The 25,296-nt window shown below is 33.2% G+C and overlaps 2 protein-coding genes across 4 annotated transcripts in view; one reads left to right on the top strand and one right to left on the bottom strand.

Moving 5' to 3' along the window:
* The window catches only part of LOC118201065 (LRP2-binding protein-like), a 99,830-nt gene extending 85,261 nt beyond the window's left edge, over positions 1-14,569 (bottom strand). Inside the window, exon 1 of the mRNA XM_085825690.1 lies at positions 14,212-14,569. Within this exon, the coding sequence (XP_085681816.1) occupies positions 14,212-14,366 (155 nt within the window). The 5' untranslated portion in view covers positions 14,367-14,569. The remainder of the gene's footprint in view (positions 1-14,211) is intronic.
* Positions 1-25,296, top strand: part of LOC118201050 (synaptic vesicular amine transporter-like) — a 231,192-nt gene that overhangs the window by 76,381 nt on the left and 129,515 nt on the right. The gene's annotated exons all lie outside the window — the stretch shown is intronic.

The following is a 25,296-nucleotide window of genomic DNA, read 5'->3' as shown; positions in this document are numbered from 1 at the left end:
ATTTAGGGAAAATGGCCTTAAAGGGCCTATTATAAAGTAATAGTCCGTAGATTTCCTTGTCATATGTTGGTTTAACGATTTGAACAAATTTGAAGTTAAATATAATGCACTTGGTTAAATGAACTTAAATGAGCACTGCATAACATGTGTACGAATGATGTTTGGATGCTTGGAGGTCTGTGTTTTGTATAGGAACGAATGTAATTTTAAAATTCTGTTCATAAATAAAAAAAAAAATCTCGAAACTGAATGCTTTTTCAGCAGTCTGCGTAATTAAAATTTTGTTTCGAAGTATTTTAAAGGAAAATTCAGTTTTCCGTACGACAATTAAATGTTTTTTAAAAATTTAATTGCATGTGGAATGCTTTAATACAGCGTTTCGTAACCGATGGTACGGAAGAGAAAAATAGGTGGTACGCAAAGAAACAAAGCGTTTTTAAATATAAAATTCAAAAATTAAATACCCCAACATCCTGTTTCAAATTTTTTCTCGATCTGAGCTTTGTTCAAGGTCAATAGCCGCTCATAGACTTTAGCAAAATTATCTGTTTTTATTTTGACATATATTCTTTGAGTCGTAGACATAACAAAATTTGTCATAAATGATGTATATAAAAAGAGTAATGGAAATTGGATGTTCTATTTAATAGAAAATACAAATAATTTCCTATAAAGGAAAATCGCATCTCATCAGTTTTTTAGAGTTTATCGATTTATTAGTGTGTCTACATTTTACGTCGCCACCGTTTCCGAGCTCGTATTGCTTTATTTTCAATCAGAATCAATTTTTTAACTGGATTTGCTGTCTCTTACAGCAAGTATTTTGTCTTCTTGGAGCTTTGCATTCCGTATATTTCTACACGATATGAGAATATCGTCGTTTGTGTTTGAAGAACACGTAATATATTGTGCATTTAAATATTTGTGAAAAAATAATAAAACAAACCTAGATTTTCAAAATGGAAAAATGGTTAGGCTTGACTAAACGGAAAAGAGGTGATTCACAGGGGATGGATCCAGAATAATCTACTAGCACTAAGAATATTGAAATTAAACAAAATTTTTTATAGAAAATATAATGAAAGTTATTTATCACTTGGGTTTTTTTCGTATGGAGATGAAATATTCCTTCAGTTTCAATGTGCTGTTTGCGGTGAATAATTATCCAATCAAAGAATGAAACCATCGTTTCTTAAAAGACATCTTGAATCTAAGCATGTCAATTTAAAGGATAAATTTGAAGAATATTTTATAAGGAAATTATCGGAGTTCAAAAATAATAAACAAGTAATGAATGGTTTTGTTACTTCATGTGAAAAAGCTTTGGAAGCTAGTTACCTAGTTGTTGCTTATGCTCCCTTGTCTGACGTAGTCAGCCCAAGTCCACGAAAATTTCTTTTGGCAAGGAGTGCTAGTTTATGACTCCCGTTGGCAACATCCTTGAGCCTCATTCAGGTAACAGTGCGATTTATCTCAGTTCTCTCCCCCATTTGGATGGAAAGTGCCCCGAGGGGTGCGGATCTGAGGATCTCTCACCCTTTTCCCCTTCCGCCAAACCACACAAGAGGACTTTTGGCTCGCCGCATATTTAGAGTGCCGGCATGCCGCACCGATACTATATATTTACGAACATGCCTTCTGCGAGATTCAAACCCGGGCTCTTCGGCACGGCAGTTAGCGACGCTAACCACTATACCGGTTAAGCGTCTTAATTACCTAGTCTGAGAATTGCCAAGACTGAGCAGGCTCACACTGTAGGAGAAAAGCTTATATTACCAGAAGCTAGAGGTATCATTTTAACATTATTAGCGAAAACGCGGCAAACGAACTTAATAATATTCCGTTATTAAATAATACAGTAAGTCGACGAATTCATGAAGTGGCAAATTCCATAAAAGAGACACTTATTAAAAAATTAAAACACTGGAGTATTTCGGATTGCAGTTGAATGAATGTACCGATATAACGAACTTTGTTCAATTATTAGTTTACGTATATTTTGAATATAACAAACGAATTGCCGAAGAGTATTTGTTTTGTGAATCTTTTCATAATAGAACAACTGCAAATGAAAATTTCATAGTCGTTGACAATATTTATGAAAAATATTTATTTAGTGAATTACGTTTGACGCGTTTAGCCTATTTAGCTGATATTTTTGGAAAGTTAAATGAATTATATTTAGGATTACAAATACAAAGTGTTAATTTGTTAGAGATAAAATAAATGCAATGATAAAAACCTCGAGCTAATAATCAAAGAATTTGATAATAATATTTTTTAACTTTTTACCACTTTAAGAAATTTTGTAACCAAAAATAATTACAAAATAAAAGAAGAACTAGCATCCGAAATTAAAAGTAATTCTTTTTCATTACTAAATAATTTCATCACGTTTTTCCTGAGGATTATGAAAACGAAGTTTTGGATTAGAAATCCATTTTATTCAAGTGTACCTGAAATTTTATCTCGTGAAGAAAAAGAACAATTGATAAAAATTTCTCGGGATCGAACTCTAATTGAAGATTTAAAAAATAACCTTGTTAACTTTTAGCTGAACTTAAAAAAAACGGATTTAACGGCATAAAGCTATTAAAATAAAGCTATTAAATTTTTATTGCCTTTTTGTGCAACCTATTTGTGTGAACAAGAATTTTCTTCCATGTTGTATTTGAAAAATAAATATAGAACAAAATCAAAAGTGGATCCTAATTTAATGTTAAAAATAAATGAAATAAGACCAGACATAAAGAAACTAATCTCTCTAAATCAGACTCAAATTTCGCACTAAGTTTTAGAATTAAAGTGTTATAACTTAAATTTTGATAATTAAAATGGTAACCAATTTTAATTTAATATTTTTTACGCGTGCATATTTCATACAAATAGCCAATAGGTTGTGCAAACGGCAAAATATATTTTTTTCCTATATTTCTATTGAGAAATTTTAAAATGTAGTGGTGGTACTAAAGTGTTTCATGTTTTGTCTAGATGGTACGCATTAGTTAAAAGGTTGAGAACCGTTGCTTTAATATATTCAAGGTTTTTAACCTTACTTTCTTTCATTCTTAATCAGCTAAATAATAGTGAATGAAAAAATGAAGCCTTTAAAATCTCGCGATGAAGAAACGTTATTCTTCAGTATTTCGATGGCTGGAAATCAATAACTGTGCTGATATATTGAACTAATTATGATAAATGTTACACTGAATTAACAACGCCAAAGCATTTGCAGAAAGCACCAAATGAGCGTTTTGCAGTTTTGAGCTTCAAATACCCATATTTTTTCTAATTAGTTCACCACTTCAAGCACACTTCCGAGCGCTGTGCTCCGAAGAACGAACAGTCTTGTTCTTGATGAGAACTAGAGAAGTTGATCATCTTCCTTTTTACGTCTGGTTTTGCTGTTCGGTACTATTATACATGTACGTACTCCACTTAGAACTCATAGTTATCTATCTCTAATAATGCTCTCCTGATTTATTTACAAAAGGTTGGTATTATTATTTTATTTCCATAATTTGTTCTAAAAGGAAATCAGTTACAATATACCATTCCACAACTTTCAGTAGATATGAATATAATACACCGTTTCGTTTTCTTCATTTTATACCCATGAAAATTTTGATTTTGAAACTCTTTTCAACAATTTTCTAATTCAGAATTATTTTTCAATGTTATTAAGAAAAAACGTATTGTATTATAACTAGAACATAATAATAAGTAAATCCTGTGGGCCGCCTAACCGGGATAGTAGTTAATGACTCTTACTGCCGTTCCGAAGGACCCGGGTTAGAATCGCGAACAAGGCATGGGTGTTTGTAAATGTATAGCGTCTGTTCGGCATGAGGGAACTGTAATCATGCGTCGAACCGAAAGTCCTACTGAGAGGTTAATGGTGGGGAAGAGGGGTGGGAGACCCTCGGACCCATCTCACCAGTGTGCTCTCCATCAAAATTGGGGACGGACTTGAGCTAAGTTCTCCTGTTACCTGTATAGTGGGTGGTTAAGGCTGTTGCCAACGACAGGCGCAATCTCGCACTCCTCGTCATGATGGATTTCATGGGCTTCTTCTGATGTTGCAGTCAAACAAGTGAGATAAGTCACAATAACAACAAATTTTGTGCCACGCATCTTGGTGAAACGATCATATTTTCAGAATTCACCAAATGTCTTTATGTTGCATCAGGTTAAAATATATAAGATTTTGAGAATCTTCTAGATTATTTTATCTACTGTAAGATTCCGCTTGATTTCCAAAATTATAGAACTTTCCTTTGCGTCTTCTATAATGTTGAAGGTGAAAGTAAAGTGAGAACGAAATTATGATTTTTGATGATAAAGCTATTTAATGCTGCTAAACTGTTAGAATCTGTGGTAAATTTAAAATGAAAAACTATAATTTTTTAAAAATATATAAAACGTAACAGAAGGAACCCTTATTAATTATGTCAGGAAACTGGGAAAAGAAACTTGCAAACTGGCTGAGTATTAAAGTAATGCTAACTTAGGATTTTGATTAACTTTCAGTTATTTAAGATACCATTTATAATTACGTTTACATAAAAAATTGCAGTAAAAACCTCGTTATGTACGCTTTAACTACGAATATGATATCTATACACTTATTCATATGTAATGACTCAACATTCCTGTCTGCCCGTCTGTCACTTTCTATCTCTCTACTCTCTCTCTCTATATATATATATGTTACCTTGAAAGGCCGAAATTTGAGAATGTCGACTTTCACCGGAGAATGTCAACATTCACCAAACACGTCGGTGAAAGATCGAATATTTCTTTACATTTTTGTACATTCGGACCCTCACCGGTGTATGTCGACAATCACAGATATGCTCTGGTGTAGGTCGAAAAGAGGAGTATATGTACACGCTGCCATTCCAAAAGGAAGCGTTCCACAAATAAATGCAGTTGTAAAAGCAAGGCCCTCTTGTGCAATAAAGTGTCATAATAGTTTAAGTTGTTGTAATAAATAAGATTTGAATCACATAATTTGGTAAGTTTATAACTTCTATTATTTTCCTTTCTCATTTTCAATGTACTGTAAGTTCTTATATTCTTAAGTTCTTATTCTGAGTCTTAAGTGCGTTTTTTCGTGAATGAATTACGGAGAAGGAAATATAATATTCTTATATGTTCAACATTCACCATTAGTACATGGTGAATTTTGACATTCGCCGGTGTAAGTCAGAAATAAGAGTATGTGGAAAATATTTCGGACATACACCAAGCGACTATGTGAATGATGACATTCACCGGTGAAAGTCGACATTCTCCAGATTTCGGTGTTTCATCGTAACATATATATAAATATATATATATATATAACTTAGAAGAGAAAAACAGAGATACTTGAAATCATGGCTGTTATAATATTAATTTTTAAAATATTTTTTTTCGTTGACAGATACTTTTAATGTTGATATAGATAAATTGATTCAGCGTCTTTTCTCATGAACATCGTCACCTTTTAGATTATTGAAATATATTCAAAGATAGCAGATAGCAGGAATTAGCAAACTGGCAGAAGGAAACCAGAAAAAGATAACGACGTGTTCAAGATGAAAAGCTAACCACACGATAATATTTTTATATTATATATATGAAAGAGAGACAAAATAGTTAGAAATTTAGAGCCAACTCCACAAAGACATGAAATCTCAAACCAATAAAATCGTAAAATTTCCCCATAAAAATGCAACCCCCCCCCCAAGTATGGCGTAAAAGCTAAATGTTTCCAAGCCAGAAGAAATTCCGAAAACAACAGAAATATATAGAAATATATAAAATAGAGAGAAGAATACAATCAAAATCTGATTCAATGTCACCAAGAGGAGGTAGATTAGATTCAATGGAATCCCTCTTCCCAGGAAAGCCACTGCGTTTTTAGTCATCCAAAATTAGCTTAGGAACTGTTTTCAGTTAATTATAATAGGTCATCCAAAAATTGTGTGTTACTAGTTGACACAGCAGCCGTCCTTTCATATGAAATAAAAATGTATAAAAACAAATTTAAATGAAATAAGTTCAATGCTTAATAGAGCAAAAATAAAATATGCGCTATTAGCTAATATTAAAATTAATATTAAAATTAAAATGTAAATTAAAAAATATATAAAAAATTAACAAAGAACAAACATTTTTGGAAACTTACTATTGGAAATACAAAAGAACAATGGACATTAATACAAAAGGAAAAAGGAGCTTCTAATGGTTGCCTGGTCGGTGCTAATAGCGATGCAAATTTATGATAGAAAGTTTAAAATTTATAAAAAAGGTGAATTTATAGTAAGTAATGTTTTATTTTTAGATTTGGTAAGCATTATAGTAATGCAAGTAAGGAAAAGAAAGAATTTTTGGAAACTTACTATTGGAAATACAAAAGAACAATGGACATTAATACAAAAGGAAAAAGGAGCTTCTAATGGTTGCCTGGTCGGTGCTAATAGCGATGCAAATTTATGATAGAAAGTTTAAAATTTATAAAAAAGGTGAATTTATAGTAAGTAATGTTTTATTTTTAGATTTGGTAAGCATTATAGTAATGCAAGTAAGGAAAAGAAAAAAAAGAAACAAATATTAACATGTGTTTACTACATGCAATTACATACAGTGGTGGCCAAAATTGTAGACACTTTTGGAAATGTTTATGTTTTTGAACTTTGTATGCGTATAGAAAATGTTACGTTTCGCAAAATGCAAACATGTATATATCATTTTAAAGAGAATTTATTACTGAATCCAATACAAAACACAGAATTCAATTATTTGCAATACAAAAAAGTTATATGTACTTTAATATAAATAAAAAACACAGTTATGAAGTGGTTTGTAATGTCTAGCTTTCCTGGCCAATCACTGTTCTTGTTCTGAGAACCAATCAAATGTTAGTAACTGCCAGTAGAAGCTGACATCGTGTTTACACTTAAAACAATTCATTATTTTGCTTTGTTCTGTAGAAGGAGGACCTGTTTCTTATACACTGCAATTACAAGCAGGGATTTTTGTAAAAATTTTTAATATTTAGTCAAGAAGCAATGGCATCAAATAAAAGAGTAGATCGGGCACCCAGAAAGAGATGTAATATTATTGTGTTACGAGAAAGTGGTCTTTCCTATGCTGAAATTGCAAGACAGGTGGGTGGTTCAGTGACTACATCTGGAGTCCGAAAGTTTTGTTTACGATATCAGGAGACAAATTCAATAAAAAACAAAGAAGGAAAAGGCCGAAAAAAGTACACCACATCTGATGACAGAAGAATAAAAAGACTATGTCTCCAAGATAGAAAAATGTCATCAGCGGCCATGAGAAGTGATCTGAATGATGGTAGTGTTTCTGTCAGTTCAAGAACAATCAGGAGAAGATTAACAGATGTTGGACTGAGAGGTAGAATTCCACGAAAAAAGCCTTATCTTAATTTTCAGCAACGAAAACAAAGACTGCAGTGGGCAAGGAACACATTAATTGGACAGATGATCAGTGGTCACAAGTTATATGAAGTGATGAAACTAAGATATCGTTATTCGGTAGTGATGGGCGAAAATATGTAAGACGTAGAATAGGAGAATATCTACATCCTGACTGCATTCAAGCTACTGTGAAGAACCCAGTTACTGTTATGATTTGGTCATGCATGTCAGCAGATGGTATTGGTTGCCTTCATGTCATCGATGGAACACTGAGTGCCAGAAAATACATTGACACTATTCTAGAATCAAAACTTCTACCTTCCACCAGAGATCTCTTTCCCAACAATGCTTCGTTTATATTTCAGCAGGATTCTGCTCCTTGCCACACGGCCAAGATATCGAAAGAGTGGTTTCGTACAAAGAATATTAAAGTGTTGTCATGGCCAGGAAACAGTCCTGACCTCAATCCTATCGAAAATTTGTGGCACCGTTTGAAAATTCTTGTCCGAATGAGGCGTCCATGAAATAAAAGGGAACTAATTGAGGCTATAATAGTTTCCTGGCATCATGTAATAACGAAAGAAGAGCTTAAAACTCTTTTCAGCTCAATGAAACGTCGATATGAAGCTGTAATCAAAAATAAAGGGTACCCTATTAAGTACTGATAACTCACAGCAATCATCACTATCTAATGTATATCGATAACTATTATCGCTTAACTTTTTATGAATTGCAAATAATTGAATTTTGTGTTTTGTATTGAATTGTCATAAATTCTCTTTAAAATGATACATACAAGTTTGCATTTTGTGAAACGTAAAGTTTTCTATAAGCATACAAAGTTCAAAAATATAAAAATTTCCAAAAATGCCCACAATTTTGGCCACCACTGTATATATGTTTACAAAAAATGTATATCTTGTACCATTTACAGAGAATTAAACTAATGTTACGAAATAAGTTACGATCTAAAAGTAGTCTTAATAGTAAAAAGGAAAATATTATGATTGTTGTCGTCGTTTGTTTCTCTTTTTTCTTCAGGTAGATCTAAATCAGAGGCGAGAAAAGACATGAAGGTATAATATCCATTATAAGTAAGGCATACCAAATTATGTAAAGTCGTATTCCGAAACGAAACACAATACACCCATATTTGATGACAGACTATTCCGAATTTTAGAATGAACTAAAAATACCTTTAATTTCCTACATCCGCAAAAGCATTCAATAAGTCATTGAAAGTATATTTTTATTATCTATATTCTACCGGAAGCTAAGATAAGACCGCTAACGTCAAGAAGAGTGATGACACTCAGTGACAACTTCGCGTGAAACGGCCACAACTTTCTCATCATAATCACCATCCTTCATCCTCCCAACACTGTACTTCTGACTTCCCAGCATGCTTTACTTCTAACCTCTGAAAGAGGCAAAAGAGGTTACGGTCGGTTGGTAAAACTGAACTTTTTTTTTTTTTTTTTTTTTTTTTGAAAAGTAATGGTTATGTCTTTGGCTATCTAATATATATATCACTATTAGTAATTTTAGTCATATTTAGACCTTGTAAATAAGTAATATTCTTAACGATTAATCTCTGTTATTAAGTAATAACGAAGCTGTATGTAATACACGTAGGCATAACCTAAAAATATTATAGATTTGATATTAACATTTTTATGCTTATTGTACCTACATGCATATAAACGCGAACATAAATCTCTGCTTACATTTCTTAAATTATAATCGATTGTCTTAAATATCAACCACAGCTATTAAAGTAAAGTTCTCTCTCAATATAAAAACTCTTTACGAAGAGAAATTGCTGAAAATTAGAAACCAATTAAAAATCTAAAATATAAAAGATAAAACTTAAGTAAACTGTAAATTACGAAGGACCAGCAAGACGGTACCTGTACCGCAAATCTTTGCCTTAGTACGAAAAATGTATAAAAACGTTTCATGACGGAAAACCTTAGAAATGAATTATTTTGTGTCGCACAGTTCTATTACTCCCTTTGGTTTTGAAGTAACGCACAAAGCCACTATAATTTAACCATAATAATAATTAGATAAAAGTGACTTCAGTAAAATATTGATGCCAAGTTTAAGGTTGCTGTAGAAATATTTCGTAATAAATTCGTAAATAAGTATTCAAAACTTTCCTTTAAAATATAGCAATTTCTTCCCGATTACTATGTATAACTTTTAGATCTCCTGATGCCTATTCCTCTTAAGCTGCACGTTTCAAATAAGTTATTATATTTATTCATATTTAGCTATCTTCTAAATTAGTAATACTCTTAGATTACGATTTCAAAGCCTAGTTTTATTTTTACCTGTGTCTTGCACAATTCATTGTCCTAACATGTTCATCAACTTATTGCAACAAGCTTGGTTTAACAGCTAGTTATACATTGTAGAGGCGCGGCAAATGTTTTCGACACTCAGCTTAATGCTCAATGCTAACTATGATAGCTATTTTTCACATCGCTTTCATTTAAAAGCACCACCTAACATCATTCCTTTCTAGTCTCTACTTCTTTTCAGTTCCTTCCTGCCCCAGTAGCGCTAACTGAAATAGTGGACAATTTAGCCTTATGGGTAACACCAGTCTAATAAACTCAAGAGTCCATGGAGAAATGTTCTTGGCAAGGAAAGGTAAATTACAACTGTCAGCGTGGTTTAATTATCTGATGAAGATATTTCCTAAGTGGACTAGCAGCCTCATCGGCAAGGAAAAGAAACGAAAGGTCTTGTACCTAAATTAAACGAAAGGTCTTGTACCTATAATCACCGTAAACAATCAATAACATATCATGGAAGATGAAAGCGGAGCGGACGCATAATTGTGTTTCGAACATTTGACAGATGTACGAAATAAAATGTAGACTTTCCGAAATTATGTATTATCTATTTTTCAATATAAGAACCGAGACTTTCGAGATTTTTCAATCGCATTATTAACTACAGTGTACTTTGTTCATAATAGTCCGTTTTCTGGGGGTACAGCGCAGATGATTGTTGCTATGATGAGTCTGCACTGGGCACCAACTGGGCAAAGGTCCGTATATTAATGACAGAACTTTACATTTAGCTTTCAAAGGCAATCTGCAGATTATAGTTATGCACCTAAGGATGAATGCAGATGTTAACAAGCGCTACGTTTTGTGTCCTTGTCCAAACTTCTTCCGCCAGGATACAGCGATATGTTTATTGGAGCGGCATTTTCACTTCGAAACACTTTTTTACATAAATTCATCATATCTGTCGTCAAATTAAGCAAACACTAAAGAGATTCTGAATTGATATATGAAATCAAACTTAAGAGGAAAATGATTTGTACACTAGATAAAGCATTTTAAGAAATATTTGCAAAATTTTAACACATACTTTTGTTACGCCTTCTTTACTCCTCAGATACTTTCGAACGAAAAATATGAACACGAACTAAATTATGATAACAATGACATTAATAAGGAGTTTTCGTTATTGGTAGGGAAAGCGAAACAGGGGCGTCAGAGGACAATCAATTTGAACTTCAGTAGTTTTTCCTAAAATACAAACTCCAGAACAAAGCTTCAAATATTTCCCTGTTACCTTCCTCACAAGCTGTAGTTGTTGCAGAGAGTTTTGTTAACAATTATTCAAGACCTATAAATATATATTTTGTATTTAAGAAGTCTTTCTATGTTGTCTGCATTACAGCAGCTAAAGCAATGAGGTGAGTCGTTACAATGGATGTGGCTGTGTGAATAGAAAAACAAGCTAAGTAATAATACAATTTTGAAATACTGGAAATAAAGTTGTAGAGTCATTGAGGTAATATCGATACTGGGAGGTGAAATATGCGCGATTCCTTTCCCGGAATTTGAACTCTGGCCCTCCCGAATACGCGGAAAACATGCTTCCAGTTTCACCCCAGAGGTATGCGTAAAGGAGAGAGAAAATACCTTTATAAAGCTTTACTTCAAAAATAAACATAAAATGTTAATTTATTTCCTTGTACCATTCTAACGTATTTTATCTATTTATTGTGCATCGAACGAGGGGAAAAATTCATAGACTCCCCCAGGCGGTAAATACATGGATTATCCCCGGGCTTCAAAAGATACATCATTATCATTTTAAATCCAAGTAATTTATATATTCTATTACTTTTAATTACCAAAATTACTTCAATGACCGCAAAAACTGTCAGACGTCTCTTCGTCATGCCAACCTTCTTATTAAAACTATCATTACCCAAGGTGAAGGCTTAAAGCTGTAGAGTTTCTCACTCCTTATGTCTAAGATGAACTTTGAGGAACGTAGTGAACTGTATAGCAACTTATCGCTGAGTTCATATAGCTAAAGAGATAGACTCAAGAAGGGTTAAACTACCCTTTAAGTCATTCAAATAAGATTAACAGTAGGCCCCTTTCTCGGGCTTACAACAAAGCCTTCACTCAGGCTTGAACTCAGAATAAGAAATAAGAAACTAAACTATAACTAACTAAAGGAGTTATATCCGAAGCTAAACACAAGTATCTAACGTAGTTGGCCCTGAATTTAAACTAGCCGGCGAATATCAAAAGGCACGAAATAATACGGCCGAGCGTAACAGCTGCAAGAGAGATTTAGCCCGAAAGCAAACACTCTCTACTAAAAATTCCTAGCGCTCTCTCACGAAGTCTTGAACCTTCCTTTAATACTTCTAACTCATTTGAATTCAAAACGATTCTAAAAACTCATGTGGAAACAAGAATTGATATTGAAGGGACGTTAAAATGAAAATAACTGTTATAAATTTTAACTATACCTTAAAAGGTCTTAGAATCATTAGGTTATTTTGAAGCAGGATATATGAAAAATTACCAGGATTCGAACCTGTATCTCTCTGTTAAGTGTCGAATGTGCTACCATTATACCAAGGAGGCAAACTGGAAGAAAGTAAGGTATTTTCTCTTTTTAAACTACCTTATAAGGTAAAAGCTATTTATTAATATGTATATCAACACAACTATTGTATCTCGTATATCAACACAATATATTGTATATCAACACAACTATTGTATGAAATCAGAAAGTTTAACAGATACAGAACTCCGATACTGGCGGGGGATTCAGAACACACGTTCAGTTTATGTTGAAATGAATATAAAACCAGCTCTATATACTAAACCCTGGCTTGGTCTCAAATTTTAGCAAAGAAAAGGCGGCTATCCAAGTTCGAGCCGATAATTAAAATTCACTTAGAAGGGAAGCTTAAGAAAAGTGACTCTCAGCCTATGCTGCCAAGTGCTTTCGATCGAAACTCAAAAACTCAGCGGCGATTTAGCATAATTTGCTGGGAGTTAGCGGCAGCAGAAGTGAAAGTAAATCGAAAATAATAAGATAATTAGCTTAACTAACAGAAAAAACTTACAAGTTTAATACAAATTTTTATATTTTGGTGATGTTTTCGCTTATTGAGTAAAACGAAAATATAATAATTTTGCTATTTTATTGCCTATAAAAGTTCGTTCACATATTATAAAAGCGAATTTTTTTTAAATAATTTTTATGCATAAAGTTTGTGTTTCTTGAGACGACTTGCTTCTTTCTGCAAGTATCCTTGGTTATAGCTCTAGCTCGAATTTTCCATACGTAACGTTTCCACAAGTTAATTTTTTCTTACCACCATCATGTTAATTTTATCCCATTCCTCATGGAGTCAACCAAAAAGATTCATGTTAATTGCAGGATTTTATTATAATATTTAATTAAAACTCTGAAAAATCTCAAGGCTAAAAGGCCTAAAGGCTAAAGGTTTTCCAAATAAAGTTGTTTCCTCCGTTCAATGTTCTTGGATGACATTTTACTAAGAGTTAGTTTAACAACTGAAAGCGCAGAAAGCCATGTAAAAAGAGTCAAGGTGATTTTATAGGTATGCGAATACAGACAAACATTTTTTCCTGTTTCTGATTCTTTCTTTGTTAAGTAAAAGACGGTAGGTTTGGATATGTGGCAGAGGGCTTTGATTGTATGAAACTCAACGTTTTGATATCTTTTCCACATCAGGTTGGAATTTCATCGTCAAAAGTTGGCTCTAAAATTTTCCAATGATAGTACAGTGAATCGATTTTAGCCTTGAGACTTTTCTGAATTTTAATTAAATATTATAATAAAATCTTGCAACTAACATGAATCTCTTTGGAACTTTTCTTTACACTGACAAAGCCAGTTTGTACGGTCAATTTGCGTTAGTTGAGATGATTTTGTTTTATTAGTTATTTAAATATACTCATGGTTTACCCTAGTGTTACCATAAACTTCTGTTTATTAGCAGCTTGGTAGTTTTCGTATAATTTTCTACAATCTGCATTTCTTTCCGAAATACACTTTGTTAAAAGCAGATGAACTTTAGTTTTAAACATTGTTTTTAACTTCAAACCTTTATGAATGATTTTATTTATAGTGCCAGAGCAGCGGTCGTCAATCCTTAGAACTTCACGGACCACTAAATATACAATTTTATATTTGGCGAACCACTAATGTGAAAAAAACCTTAATTACAACATATTAATACGTAATGTGAAAAATAAAACCTTAAAACCAACATAATAATACGTAAAAACAATGTTCAACTTTCCAATACATGTAATTCTATTTTTCATTTGTTAATATAATTTTCGAAACATTTGGTGTTCAACAGCATGCCTTTATGGAAATTCAGGCTACGCCCCCGATTATGAGTAACAATTAAAACAACATCTCACTGATACACATATTTCGTTCACATTGAAAAATACAAAAATCTTACCTTCTTGTAGAGGAAGCTTCACATTTCCTGTAAAGAACTTCACACTGTAAAGGAACTTCACGAAAAGCAAGAACAAACCGGCATCCGAAAAGCAATATCAATAAAGTGAAAGCGTTATGCCACCAATTTTTTATTATTGTAAACATGGTAATCATCGTTTACTCAGCAATGGCGCCATCGATTAGCAGTTAGACACAGAAAACGGAAAATTCCAGTGATGCAATTATAAATAAGAATGCAGATGGTTCTCATAAAAATCCATCAAGTTGCCTATTGACAAGTAGCAAAACTGTGTTATTAACGACTACAATAGCATATGTTTGTAATTCAAAAGGAAAGAGAATTACAATTCGCGCTATTACCGATAACAACAGCATATCCTTGGATGCCAACTTTCACTTTCGAATGCCGCTAGATACACCTGCAAAAGTCGCTAAATTAAGAAGAAATTTCGCTGAGAGTAGTAGCTAAAATTTAAAAAAAAGTATAATTCATGTTCCATAATTGGTTTTTATTACTCGTCATTTTTTAAATTGAATCTTCATAAAAATATAAATAATGTCCCAAATTTCCTGCGAACCACCAAAAGTTTTCACCGACCACCAGTAGTCCATGAACCACCGGTTGGCGACCGCTGTGCCAGAGGACATTTTTCGCAATGGATCTTTGAGTTGGTGGATTTCTTTTTAGGATCAGAGACTTCACTTTATTGATGTTTACCCGCATTTTAACACTCTTATGATAGTCTTCTAATTCGAATAGTCTTAGAAAATAAAATTTTGAATCTAATATGATGCAGAGAAAAATATTTAAATTCATTTGTTTTCACGAGTAATTGGCGATATTCATGAAATTTCATAAAAATGGCGCGTTCGTTATTTCATTTTAGATTTTGCTTGCTGTAACATTGTTATTACATTCAATTTCAGAAACTCAACATTCAAAGCGATTTCTTTTCTGTATGACATTCAGTTATTTTTCTTTATTTAATAATTTTCTTATAATTTATCAATTTTCTTTTAGTAAGTATTAAAAATTTCATCATTAATAACGTATAAATGAGACTTAAGACAAGAAAAGAAAATTAAATTAAAAAAGCTTTTATAGAATGAGCTTTCATTTCATTTAAAATGGGTATGATAATTAATGCTCTAAAACGGGAAACATAATTCATCGTATAGTTTTAATGGGAATAAAATATTAAATAATTCTAAGTAATTATATTTACAGAATTCCTCTTCACTTTTATAATGCGAATAATAAATGCGTGGAGCGCCTAAATAAAGAAATCTATCAATTTAATTTCATTGTTAAAGTAGATAAATCATTATTTTTTAAAGTTTCTAATAATTTTATTTGGATTGCCAAATGTATTAGCCATTATAATTTTGAATTCGTCATGGGTTCCCCACGTATTCATTATTCAGTATATAAATTTGTAGCTGGATTCTGTAATTTAATTTACTATTCCCATTAAACTATATGATTTAATATTATTTTTGCTTTTATTGCATTAAGTATCATATCCACTTTAAATAAATACTTATTCTTTCAAAAGACATATTTTTAAATTTTATTTTATTTGAAGGTTAAATGGTATAAATCGAAACTAGTAAATCATTAAAACGTTTGAAGAAGGTTATAGTTAAAATGAAATTAAAATAAAAGGTATGTACACAGAAAACTGTTAATTTGATATTTCTGTAAATTTTCATCATTACCGCTACACGTTATTTTATGCAAACGAAAATGTACTCAAGAAAGAGTTAGAAGCTTTGAAATCAGTTTGATATTTGGTTAGATATTATTTAAAACACATTTTTATATTTGTATCTCGGTAACGCTAAATTTTCACTTTCAATTCTTACGATACAATTAAAATTTTAACTTTGAGGCATTCAGTGTTTATCTACAAGTATTTACGTGCATATATAAAAAATGAGTACATTTCTATTATCGGGACCGGATTCAGAAATGCATGGATGCATGCATATATGGATGTATGTATGTGTTCATGGTTGCGTGCATATATGTACCTGCTTTATGTATGTGAATACACACATATATATATGCACATGCATATGTACATGTATGCATACATATATACATTTTTAATCGTATCCTGATAACAGAAGAGAACCAAAAATGTATAGACAATGTATATTTATTTTTTATCAACTTTGCAGAATTATATTCCGAAGTCTGGACAGAATGTTTTTAAATACTTTCCCACAGTTCTACAAACAGTTATGTTTGAGTTAAATAGTTAATTAATAACTACAAACGTGCTTAATTTTAAAGTTTACCAATACAGAGGATTTGAGAGTTTCTTTGAAATATTCATTCGTCTTTTACAGCTTTCCAAATTTTTTTTTCAATCTAAATTTAAGACCAAAAATTTATCAATTTTCAAAATATAATTAAGAATTGGATGGATATTCAATTTAAAGTAAATCTTTGTGGAGAACTCAGATCCGGTATTTCAAAGTTTTTAAGTGAAATAGTAATTGCAGCTCGAGTTCCAAAAATGATGAGCTCTAGTATGTTAATTTATTATCTAAGAGCTTACTATTAATTTAATGATTTATTTTTTATTTGCCAATTTATCACGCTTTTGAAACCTGCGTTCTACAAGGCCCAACTAAATTTGCGCAAACATAAGCGTAACTACATTTTTTTTTAATATAGCAGTAACGTGTTTGCAGAGTGAGGGTATTTATTTTTTAAACTGTTTTTCATAACCTTTATTATTTATCTTTAGCAGTTCTTCAACATTTCCTTCCCTACTACAACTCCTGAAAGACCTTCCCTCCTCCATTTCCTTCTTCCCTTTTGACTTCGATCTCTTACTCCAGGAATGAGAGACAGACGTTCCCTCATAATAATGATCGGTGACGTCATTCCGGAAGTCGGTCATCCGGAAACGGGGCACTTTTCCTGATGAAAAGGGCGGCCATCTTGGAGCGGAAGTCAGTGTGGGAGCTCTTTAACCCTTGTTAAGACAGGATCAGTTGACGCCCGCAGGGAAGTAGTGAATCCCTCAGAGTTAAGGGATAAATTTCTCCCTCCCTCCGACTTCTCACAACACCAATGGACTATCCAATGATTGAAGAATGATTTCCGGTGTTGCAAGTACCTGTTGCCATTTCAAGTCTCATCTATTATGCTTCCCGTTAAATAAATGTTCTTGTAATTGTTTAGATAATGGTATATTTTCTGTGATAAAAAATAGTATATCACCTATCGGCTGCTTAAACTAATTCTAACTCAAGTAGAATTTACCTAGGGGTTACTTAAAGATCTTGAAAGAGTTTTCACCACGAACTTAACCAAACTTCACAAGTAAACAAACACTCATAGAAATTTAACCACTTAAATTAAAACGCTTTAAATTTAATCTACCTCTTCACATGTGAGGGGTCAATTAAAATTATTACGACGCAAAATTATCAGTCGTCTGTACACGGTTCTGAACACAAAGTTTGCCTTTAAATTTCTTGTAAGCACAGAATATCATTAACTTCTGATAGCGACTACTGACAGCTACTCAAAATCTGAATTTACCAACCAAATCAACTTTGAAAGTTTACTCTTGCGCGAGGGAAAGCCAGTTTGTCAAGTGACAAGCAGGGTTACATGGAATCGGAGTTAATTCAAAACACCCACGCATAGTAAAGAGCTATTCCTCTAACTTTACACTAAGGTGTTTGCCACTCAAATATGCATTAATTCTGCAACTAACAAGCCCGTGATTAAATGAGGCAACAAGAGAGATGTAAATTAAAACCGAATTATTTAATGAAACTCAAATATAGTGCCACAGTATATGCTTCACATTGTTATGTCGCGAATTTTAATTACTAATATGTGTTTTAAGTTATTATTATTCTAATATTTTTATTTGTATTCATGTGTATTTTAATCTGGAAAAAAGTATTCTTAAGCTCTTAAGGTTTTATTTAACTCGTTATTCTTGAGTAGGAATTGTAACAAAGGCGAGAGACGGTTGCAAGGAAACACATCTGGTTTATTGGGTTATAGCCTTTTTTCTTACAATGGAGGCAGTAGGGTGTGTGTTGTCGCCTTTTAGCTAATGCGTGTGAAACGGAAATCGTCTTCCTGTCGCTTTGTTAAAGTTGCAATTTTACTTACTTCAAGACAGTGGGGGTGTACTAAGTTTAGGTAATTGAATTCTCGTAAAGCTTAGTTTCGCTTGTTCGTTGGGGGGTCTACTTTTTCTCACGTTATGTGTACAGATGTTTTTCGGACTGCATTGTCAGATTTTCTGGTGTTTGATTCGTCATGGGTGTGTCATTTCCTCAATTTAGATAACGTAAAATTCCGGGATTGGTAAGATTTAATTTGATGATTTTTTGAAAGCCTATGAACTCACAGAGGCGGAGAAACCGAGATTTCCTGGGTGCTTGCACCAGACTAAAGATTATTCTGATTCTGATTTTCAAGAAGAGTAAGAGGAGAAAATGTGGGGGCTTGACCCTTCGGGTCTTGCTCTCGCGAGCCGCGTGAACCAGCGGGCAGCCGGTATGATTTTCTCTAGGCGTTTAGATGGCGAGAATTTGCGTTGGCATAAGGCGTAGAGCTCAGCATAGAATTCCGATTCTCTGGTCCCAAGAACTGTACTGCAGATTCTCTTGGTGATCCTGATATCCTGATGCGGTATTCCTGTTTTTACCGACTTTGACTTCCTAATTAGATTTTGTTCCAAAGGTGCTCTACGTTTCTTTTCGTGGGTTTCGAGGCTTCCAGAATGAAAGAGACTCGTGTAGGATCCGTCTAAGGTGTGCGATGCTGTTTATTCTGCCTTTGTCAGCTGCGTCGATTTTTCATCCTTTCGTGCTCTGGAATTTGTTGTAAGGACAGCTCCAGTGGTGTTTCAACCAAGTCATCTTTAAAATTCGCAAGAAATGTCTACCTCCATTAACGAGGGTTTTGTGAATAAAGGACAGCAGGAATAATGTGGTGCTCGAGTAAACTTTGGACGCTAGACGATCGAGAGCTGTCAAATCACCTTATTAATCAGTTTACAAAGGTATTCCCGAGTGTGCAGTATGGACTTCACCCCTGAGTGATTTGTTTTTTTTTATTTGTTTTACTTTAATAATTACCTTAATACTCAAGCAAGAGTCGTCATGTTAATGTTTGTTGAGATCTGAGTAATTACTTAAATTAATTAATCGATGTGAAAATTATCAGTGTTCTTAAAGTGAATTACCATGATAAATACTTAAAGTTAGAAGATGAAATGGGAGAAATACTAGTGTTACACTTATGATACAGTAGAATTTGATAATGTTAATCTTAATTAATGTAAGCTGTAATTTGGTGTAGTATTATGTGTTATTTTGCTTAGAAAAAATATTTGGTAGGATTACTAATCAGTTAGCCATTATTTAATTATATAATATAGTCAAGAATTTAATAAATGTGTGCTTATAATGTAATTGCCTTTGTGTATTTAGTGTATAATTTACTGTGGTCTGTCATGTCCCTTCATTTGTTTGAGCCGGGAGGCTTTTAAGAAACATGGAGTTTAATTGAATTTGGGGTTATTGATTTTTTTCTTTTTGCATAGGTTACTCACAACGCAAACCTAAGAGTTAAATTGTACTACCACTATACGATTGATAGATATAATATACGAATGTTTATAAGAATGTCGATATGATATGGGAATGTGATTTTTTTTATATTATTGTTTTGAATTATTTGATATTTGAATATTTTGTCCGGCACTATGAATCAAAGTTTTAAGTTTATAGTGTTTAAAAAGTATTAAAATCCCAAATTTTCAGATACATAACAACATCATTAATCAATACGTTAATTGCATTCATACAATAACATTTTCTCAGAAATTATTACAAACAGAAAATGAATTAATATATAAGGTAGACAATATATATTTGTGAGCACAATTTTCATAAATTACATTTGTTATATACATATTCCTCCCAATATATTGTTGCGAACTTTAGTATATACGTAAATACTTTTCGTGAACTTTTATGTAAATTGTAATATATATTGTATAGTGTAGAATGAAAGACTTCAGAATTTGAAGCATCGTCGTAAAAATAAGTCATTTAATATTGAAGTAAATGGCTATCTCAGCAAATTACAGTGTTCAGCTGCGCTTAGGCGAGAAGTGTTTAGCAGACTTCAGTTAAAATCTCGCAAACAGATCATCACGGAAACAATCAAAGGGCTCGTTACGGATGTTAAAAGGCTGTCGCATCCGGCCTTTTTGGACTGCGCAAGAGAAACAAATGAAATCTTAGCCTTGCAGTACTTCATCAATGTCATCTGGGTTCCTGAAGTACAGAAAGCCCTGCGAATGGCGAATGTCAAAGATTTGAAAAGTGCTCTAGTACATGCCCTGAAACCCGATGCAGCCCAGCAGGCAACACGTAGAGACCTCTACTCAGTCAGAGCTGCTGAAGTCCAAGACTCAGTGGATAAAGTGACTTCTTATCAAGTTGAAAGTTGATTTAACTAGACAAAGGCAGTGTCGTGTGACGGAATAGGAGTGAGAAGAAACCAACCCAAAAATGCCGGAACTGCAGTGGCGAGATCACATACGAAGGAACTGCAGAACATTCCAAGGCGCGGAAAATAAGCTCACTTCCCAGGAAGGACGCAAAGAAACAAATTAGTGGCCATCTGGCAGATTGTCAGATATTGAGAAGCCCCATTTTAAAGTGCTGCATATTACTGAGATGACTCGTGGTAGTCATGGACTCTTCATCATGGTACATATGAATGGAAATCTTTGCAATTTGACCATCGATACAAGAGCCAGTGTTACCACTATCCAAAAGTATCTCGCACAATGATTGGGAAGTAAATTAATCTAAATGCTGCCCTGGGTTACATTCTATCCTGTGACCGGTAATAAAATCGATATTCATGAAATATTAAACGTTAAAATCATGTTTGAAAGTGCCGCCTACAATCACACAGTATATATGACAGATATATATATTGTAGAACCTTGTATACTCAGATTAGACTTTGTAAGGAAGTAAAATATTTCCTTGGACTTTTAAAATAAGGAAAAACATTCTGGCACTGAGAGAATAATCCTATTCGGTTTGAAAAAACATGCGATGGCTATGTGCCTAAAGGAAGGAATGGTTACGTGAAAAACTTTTTATTGCAAACTGGCTCGTTTCGGTAGTATTAAGAACCAGTTTGGCGCAGCATAAAATTCATACGAGGGATCAACCACCAATAAAGCAACTTACAAAACATTTACCGATTGCGAAAGAGCAATGGATAGCAAAACGTAAGAAAACTTTTAAAGGATATGAAAAGAAAGCGACGTTATCGATGCTTCAGTAAATCCTTTGGTAAGACCCCTTCACATGCTGAGAAAGAGAAAGCAAACATTCTTGTGACAAAAGAATGTGCGGACGGATGAACGAGACTTTACTATCTGCAACAGTCCTCTCCTTCTCTCAGCTTGATAAACTATTAATTCTTGATATAGATGGGAGCAATGACATTGTCAGTGCTGTTTCGCTCTAAAACATAAACGGTCAAGAACGTGTCGCAGCATATTGCAGCAATTGTCTATCTAAAAGAGGAAAGAAATAACTGGGCCACAGAAAAGTATTTCTGGCCATAGTTAAATTCCAAATCATTTCCACTAATACGTGTACTGTAGAAAACTCCTTCTGCACTCAGTTTAGGCATCGTAGACTTAAATTAAAAAATCTCGAAGGCTAAATAAGCAGATAGATAAAGATACAGCAGAAATATGGCATCATATTTCTGCTGTATCTTTATCACTATTCAGCATCGGAAAATATAAGACGATGCAAAAGATGGCGACATTAACCCATAATTGAACTGACGGTGTTTTGAAATGAGAAACCTATCTGGCAGAAATTTCCGTCTGTAGTTCTACGACAAAACAATATTGGGCTGTCTAGCGCTATCTCCATATTCTAAACGACATCATGTACCGGAATTTCGAATCGGATGATGGATGGCTTTCCGATAGTCTCTGATACTTCTAGTATCCAGTACCTTGGATTTCTTTAAAGAACTACTGAACGGTTTGACAGAAGGCCACTTCGGAATAATAAAGGATTTACATAAAGAGAGCGCTTCTGCCGAAGTAAAGCAAGAGCTGAAGTGCAAAAGCGAGACCAATCTGGGAATGCTTGCGCGAGCTGGAAAAAGAACGAACAAAGACAGTCGGCGGAAGCTGCAACGTTACAATGTAAGATAACTTTTTGAATGCATCACCTTCAACATCCTAGAACCTCTGACTGCTATTGGCACAAAACACATTCTTGATGACATTTATTACTTTATATGAAGCCTATCCTATCTTTGATCAAAGAAATGTTTAGTAGAGTTAATTACATAACACAAGATTTCCAGGTTTGGAATCCCTCTTCAATTGCATTCCTTTACTTCAGTTGCATGTAAATAAAGAACTCTGTAAACTACTTGGCATAGACGAATCCCAAACGGCAACTTTGCATTCACAGTCAAACGGAATGTTAGAAAGGTTTAATCGAAGCGTCTTAAAAACCTTTCTTTGATGGTTTCCAGAAACCAATAGGACTGGGATTGACTTTCTTTTTACTAGCGTATTGCAGTGTTGTCCACGAGACTACCGGCTAATCCAAATCTCAGATGCTCTTCGGTCGCGACCTTCTTTTACTTTGTGATATGTTGCTTGGTTATCCAGATGCGACTTCAGCCCTTGAGGAGTACATTCAAAATCTCTAGGCACAATTTGGAGAAATGCACAGTTTTGCAAGTGAGCGAATGTAACTTAACGACAAAAAACGACAGCTATAGGATATCGATTCATTGAAGGTGACAAGGTACGGGTATGGAATCCGTTTCGACGCAAAAGACTTGACGACTTATTTTTGGCGCCTAATTTAGTTAAGTCGCCAAACTTAGAGACCATTTCATTTTTTTGAGTAAAATTTTCCGATCTCTATGTAACTTTAACTCCAATCATTATATGATTGTAACTCTATCCGGTCCTATGTTACTATGTTACTATATGTACTATATATCTATGTTACTATATCTCCAGGTCCTATGTTACTATATATCCTTCCAGCAGTTTCGAGAAATCGAATGTACTGAACATTTACCAGCAGACAGAGGAAAACTATTCAAGACCAGAGAGAGCTTCAGTTTTCAGTTGAATTCAGAGTATTCTGAGATCACCGTGCAACATTCACTGTCAGTTGCGCTTTGAACTGTCTTGTGTTCAACATTTTTAGTAGTTTAAAGTTGTAACTACTGATTGTGGTCTGTCATACTAAAACAAATTGTACGATTACTTTTGTGTAAAAAGCTTCAAAACTGTGATTTTTTTAAAAATAAATTTCGTCAATTTTTTATCAATTTTGTGTGCATTCTGTATAGATTAAATATTTAAAGTTTCAGGAATTTTAGATATACGCATGGGAAAGAGAAATTAAATGATTTATCTGTAATTGGATTTCCAGAGTAAAACACCATTGAAGAGAGATCAAGTATTACAATTTCGACTTCTGACGAAATGAACAGGATTCATCAGGCTTTCGTCGTTTGCCTAGCATGTGACATAAATGCGAGGTAGTTTTTCTTTAAAGCCTCTTCCACGTAAATTCTCTAAAAAAGTATTCTTTGGTTTAGTGTTTTATCGTATAAAGTATTCTCATCACGGTTTAATTTTACTTTTAAATTCTCTTCAGCTAAATTTTTTTATAATCTTCTCCACATAGCGAATGAATTTTATTCCATCTTCATATAATTATCATAATTAACAGATACCTTTAGCCTCAGCCAATGGCTTTATTTTTGGTTGTATCAGTCCATAAATTTTTAAAATGCTTATAGATTTTCTATGTCTTTCTTTCTCCTTCACCTTCGAAAATTATAACATTCTTATTTAGTTTGTTTTACCATGCAATTTTTCATAAAATGAAATAAAACAAAACAAATTATACATGAAAGTTAACATAATAACACAGCAGGATAATTTTACTCTTGAAGAAGGATATTCTATTTGAGACTTTCTTTAAATACATTGAACATTTCTTTTAGAGGAAAAAAAAGTGAAGTTGAGTTTTATTTCATTTTTAAGTTTATGTTGGTGTGATTCGTTTATATTATTTCTTTACTTATATTTCATATTTTCCAAAGTCACAGTTCAAAATTTCGGTTACCTATGAACTAAATTGTGTGTTTTGTGAATTTGCAAAGAAATAATTTTATACGGTCATCACTTTATTACCCCAGGAGGGCGTTTGCCCGAATGAGCTACTAGTCTCGAAACGTGTGTCGTCTACTATAAACGGTGGATCACATTTCAAATTGTTGCCACCAAATATTATCCCCCTATATTATCTCTAAGGAAATTAAATAATGAAGAATCTGTATGTATGTATGTCCCTCGCATTATGAGAAAAGAAGGTACCTAGAGCGATTTTGAATAACATTGTCCTCCACTCGAACATGTGCACCTGGAAGCCCGAATTTGATATTTCATATTTTGTAAAACTTTAATAAATTTTTGATTAAGAAACTGAACAATTTGAAAATACGCAATGGTAACATTGTACGGAATAAAATATTTTTATCTCCAGGCGCTGTCGGAAATTCTATGTGACGTAAGTGCAAAGAACGGTGTATCTAATAAATAAAGTAAACACACAAAACGTTAATAATAAAACGACACACGAAAAAAATTTTAAGCCATCTTACTAAAAAAAAAAACTACACGTTGAAATGATAAATTAAGAACAAACTGAAAATAATAGAAAAACTTAACATCGCATCGGGAACTCTAAACGTATGTTGCTATGCTGCTTTTAAAATTTTTGTACTTGTACTATTCAATCCTATTTGACATTAAGTACGAAGAAAATGGTGCTTAATAATAAAGCTAGGAGGAGGGAGTACAACGGCAGATTAGTAGACTACGAGCTCAGCGAGAGCGTAAAAACCTTAACAAATCCTTTTGAGTAATCATTAAAATCTGACATGGAACCTCTTTCAGACTTTTAAAATTTATTTTTTACAAATTTATTTATTTTCTTCCTT

This window comes from Stegodyphus dumicola, chromosome 10 (assembly GCF_044657685.1).
Source record: "Stegodyphus dumicola isolate Sdum_Otavi_A_Nest chromosome 10, ASM4465768v1".
NCBI classification, from domain to species: domain Eukaryota; kingdom Metazoa; phylum Arthropoda; class Arachnida; order Araneae; family Eresidae; genus Stegodyphus; species Stegodyphus dumicola.
Note: the sequence above shows the minus strand (reverse complement) of the source record. Positions and strands in the feature narration are given on the sequence as shown.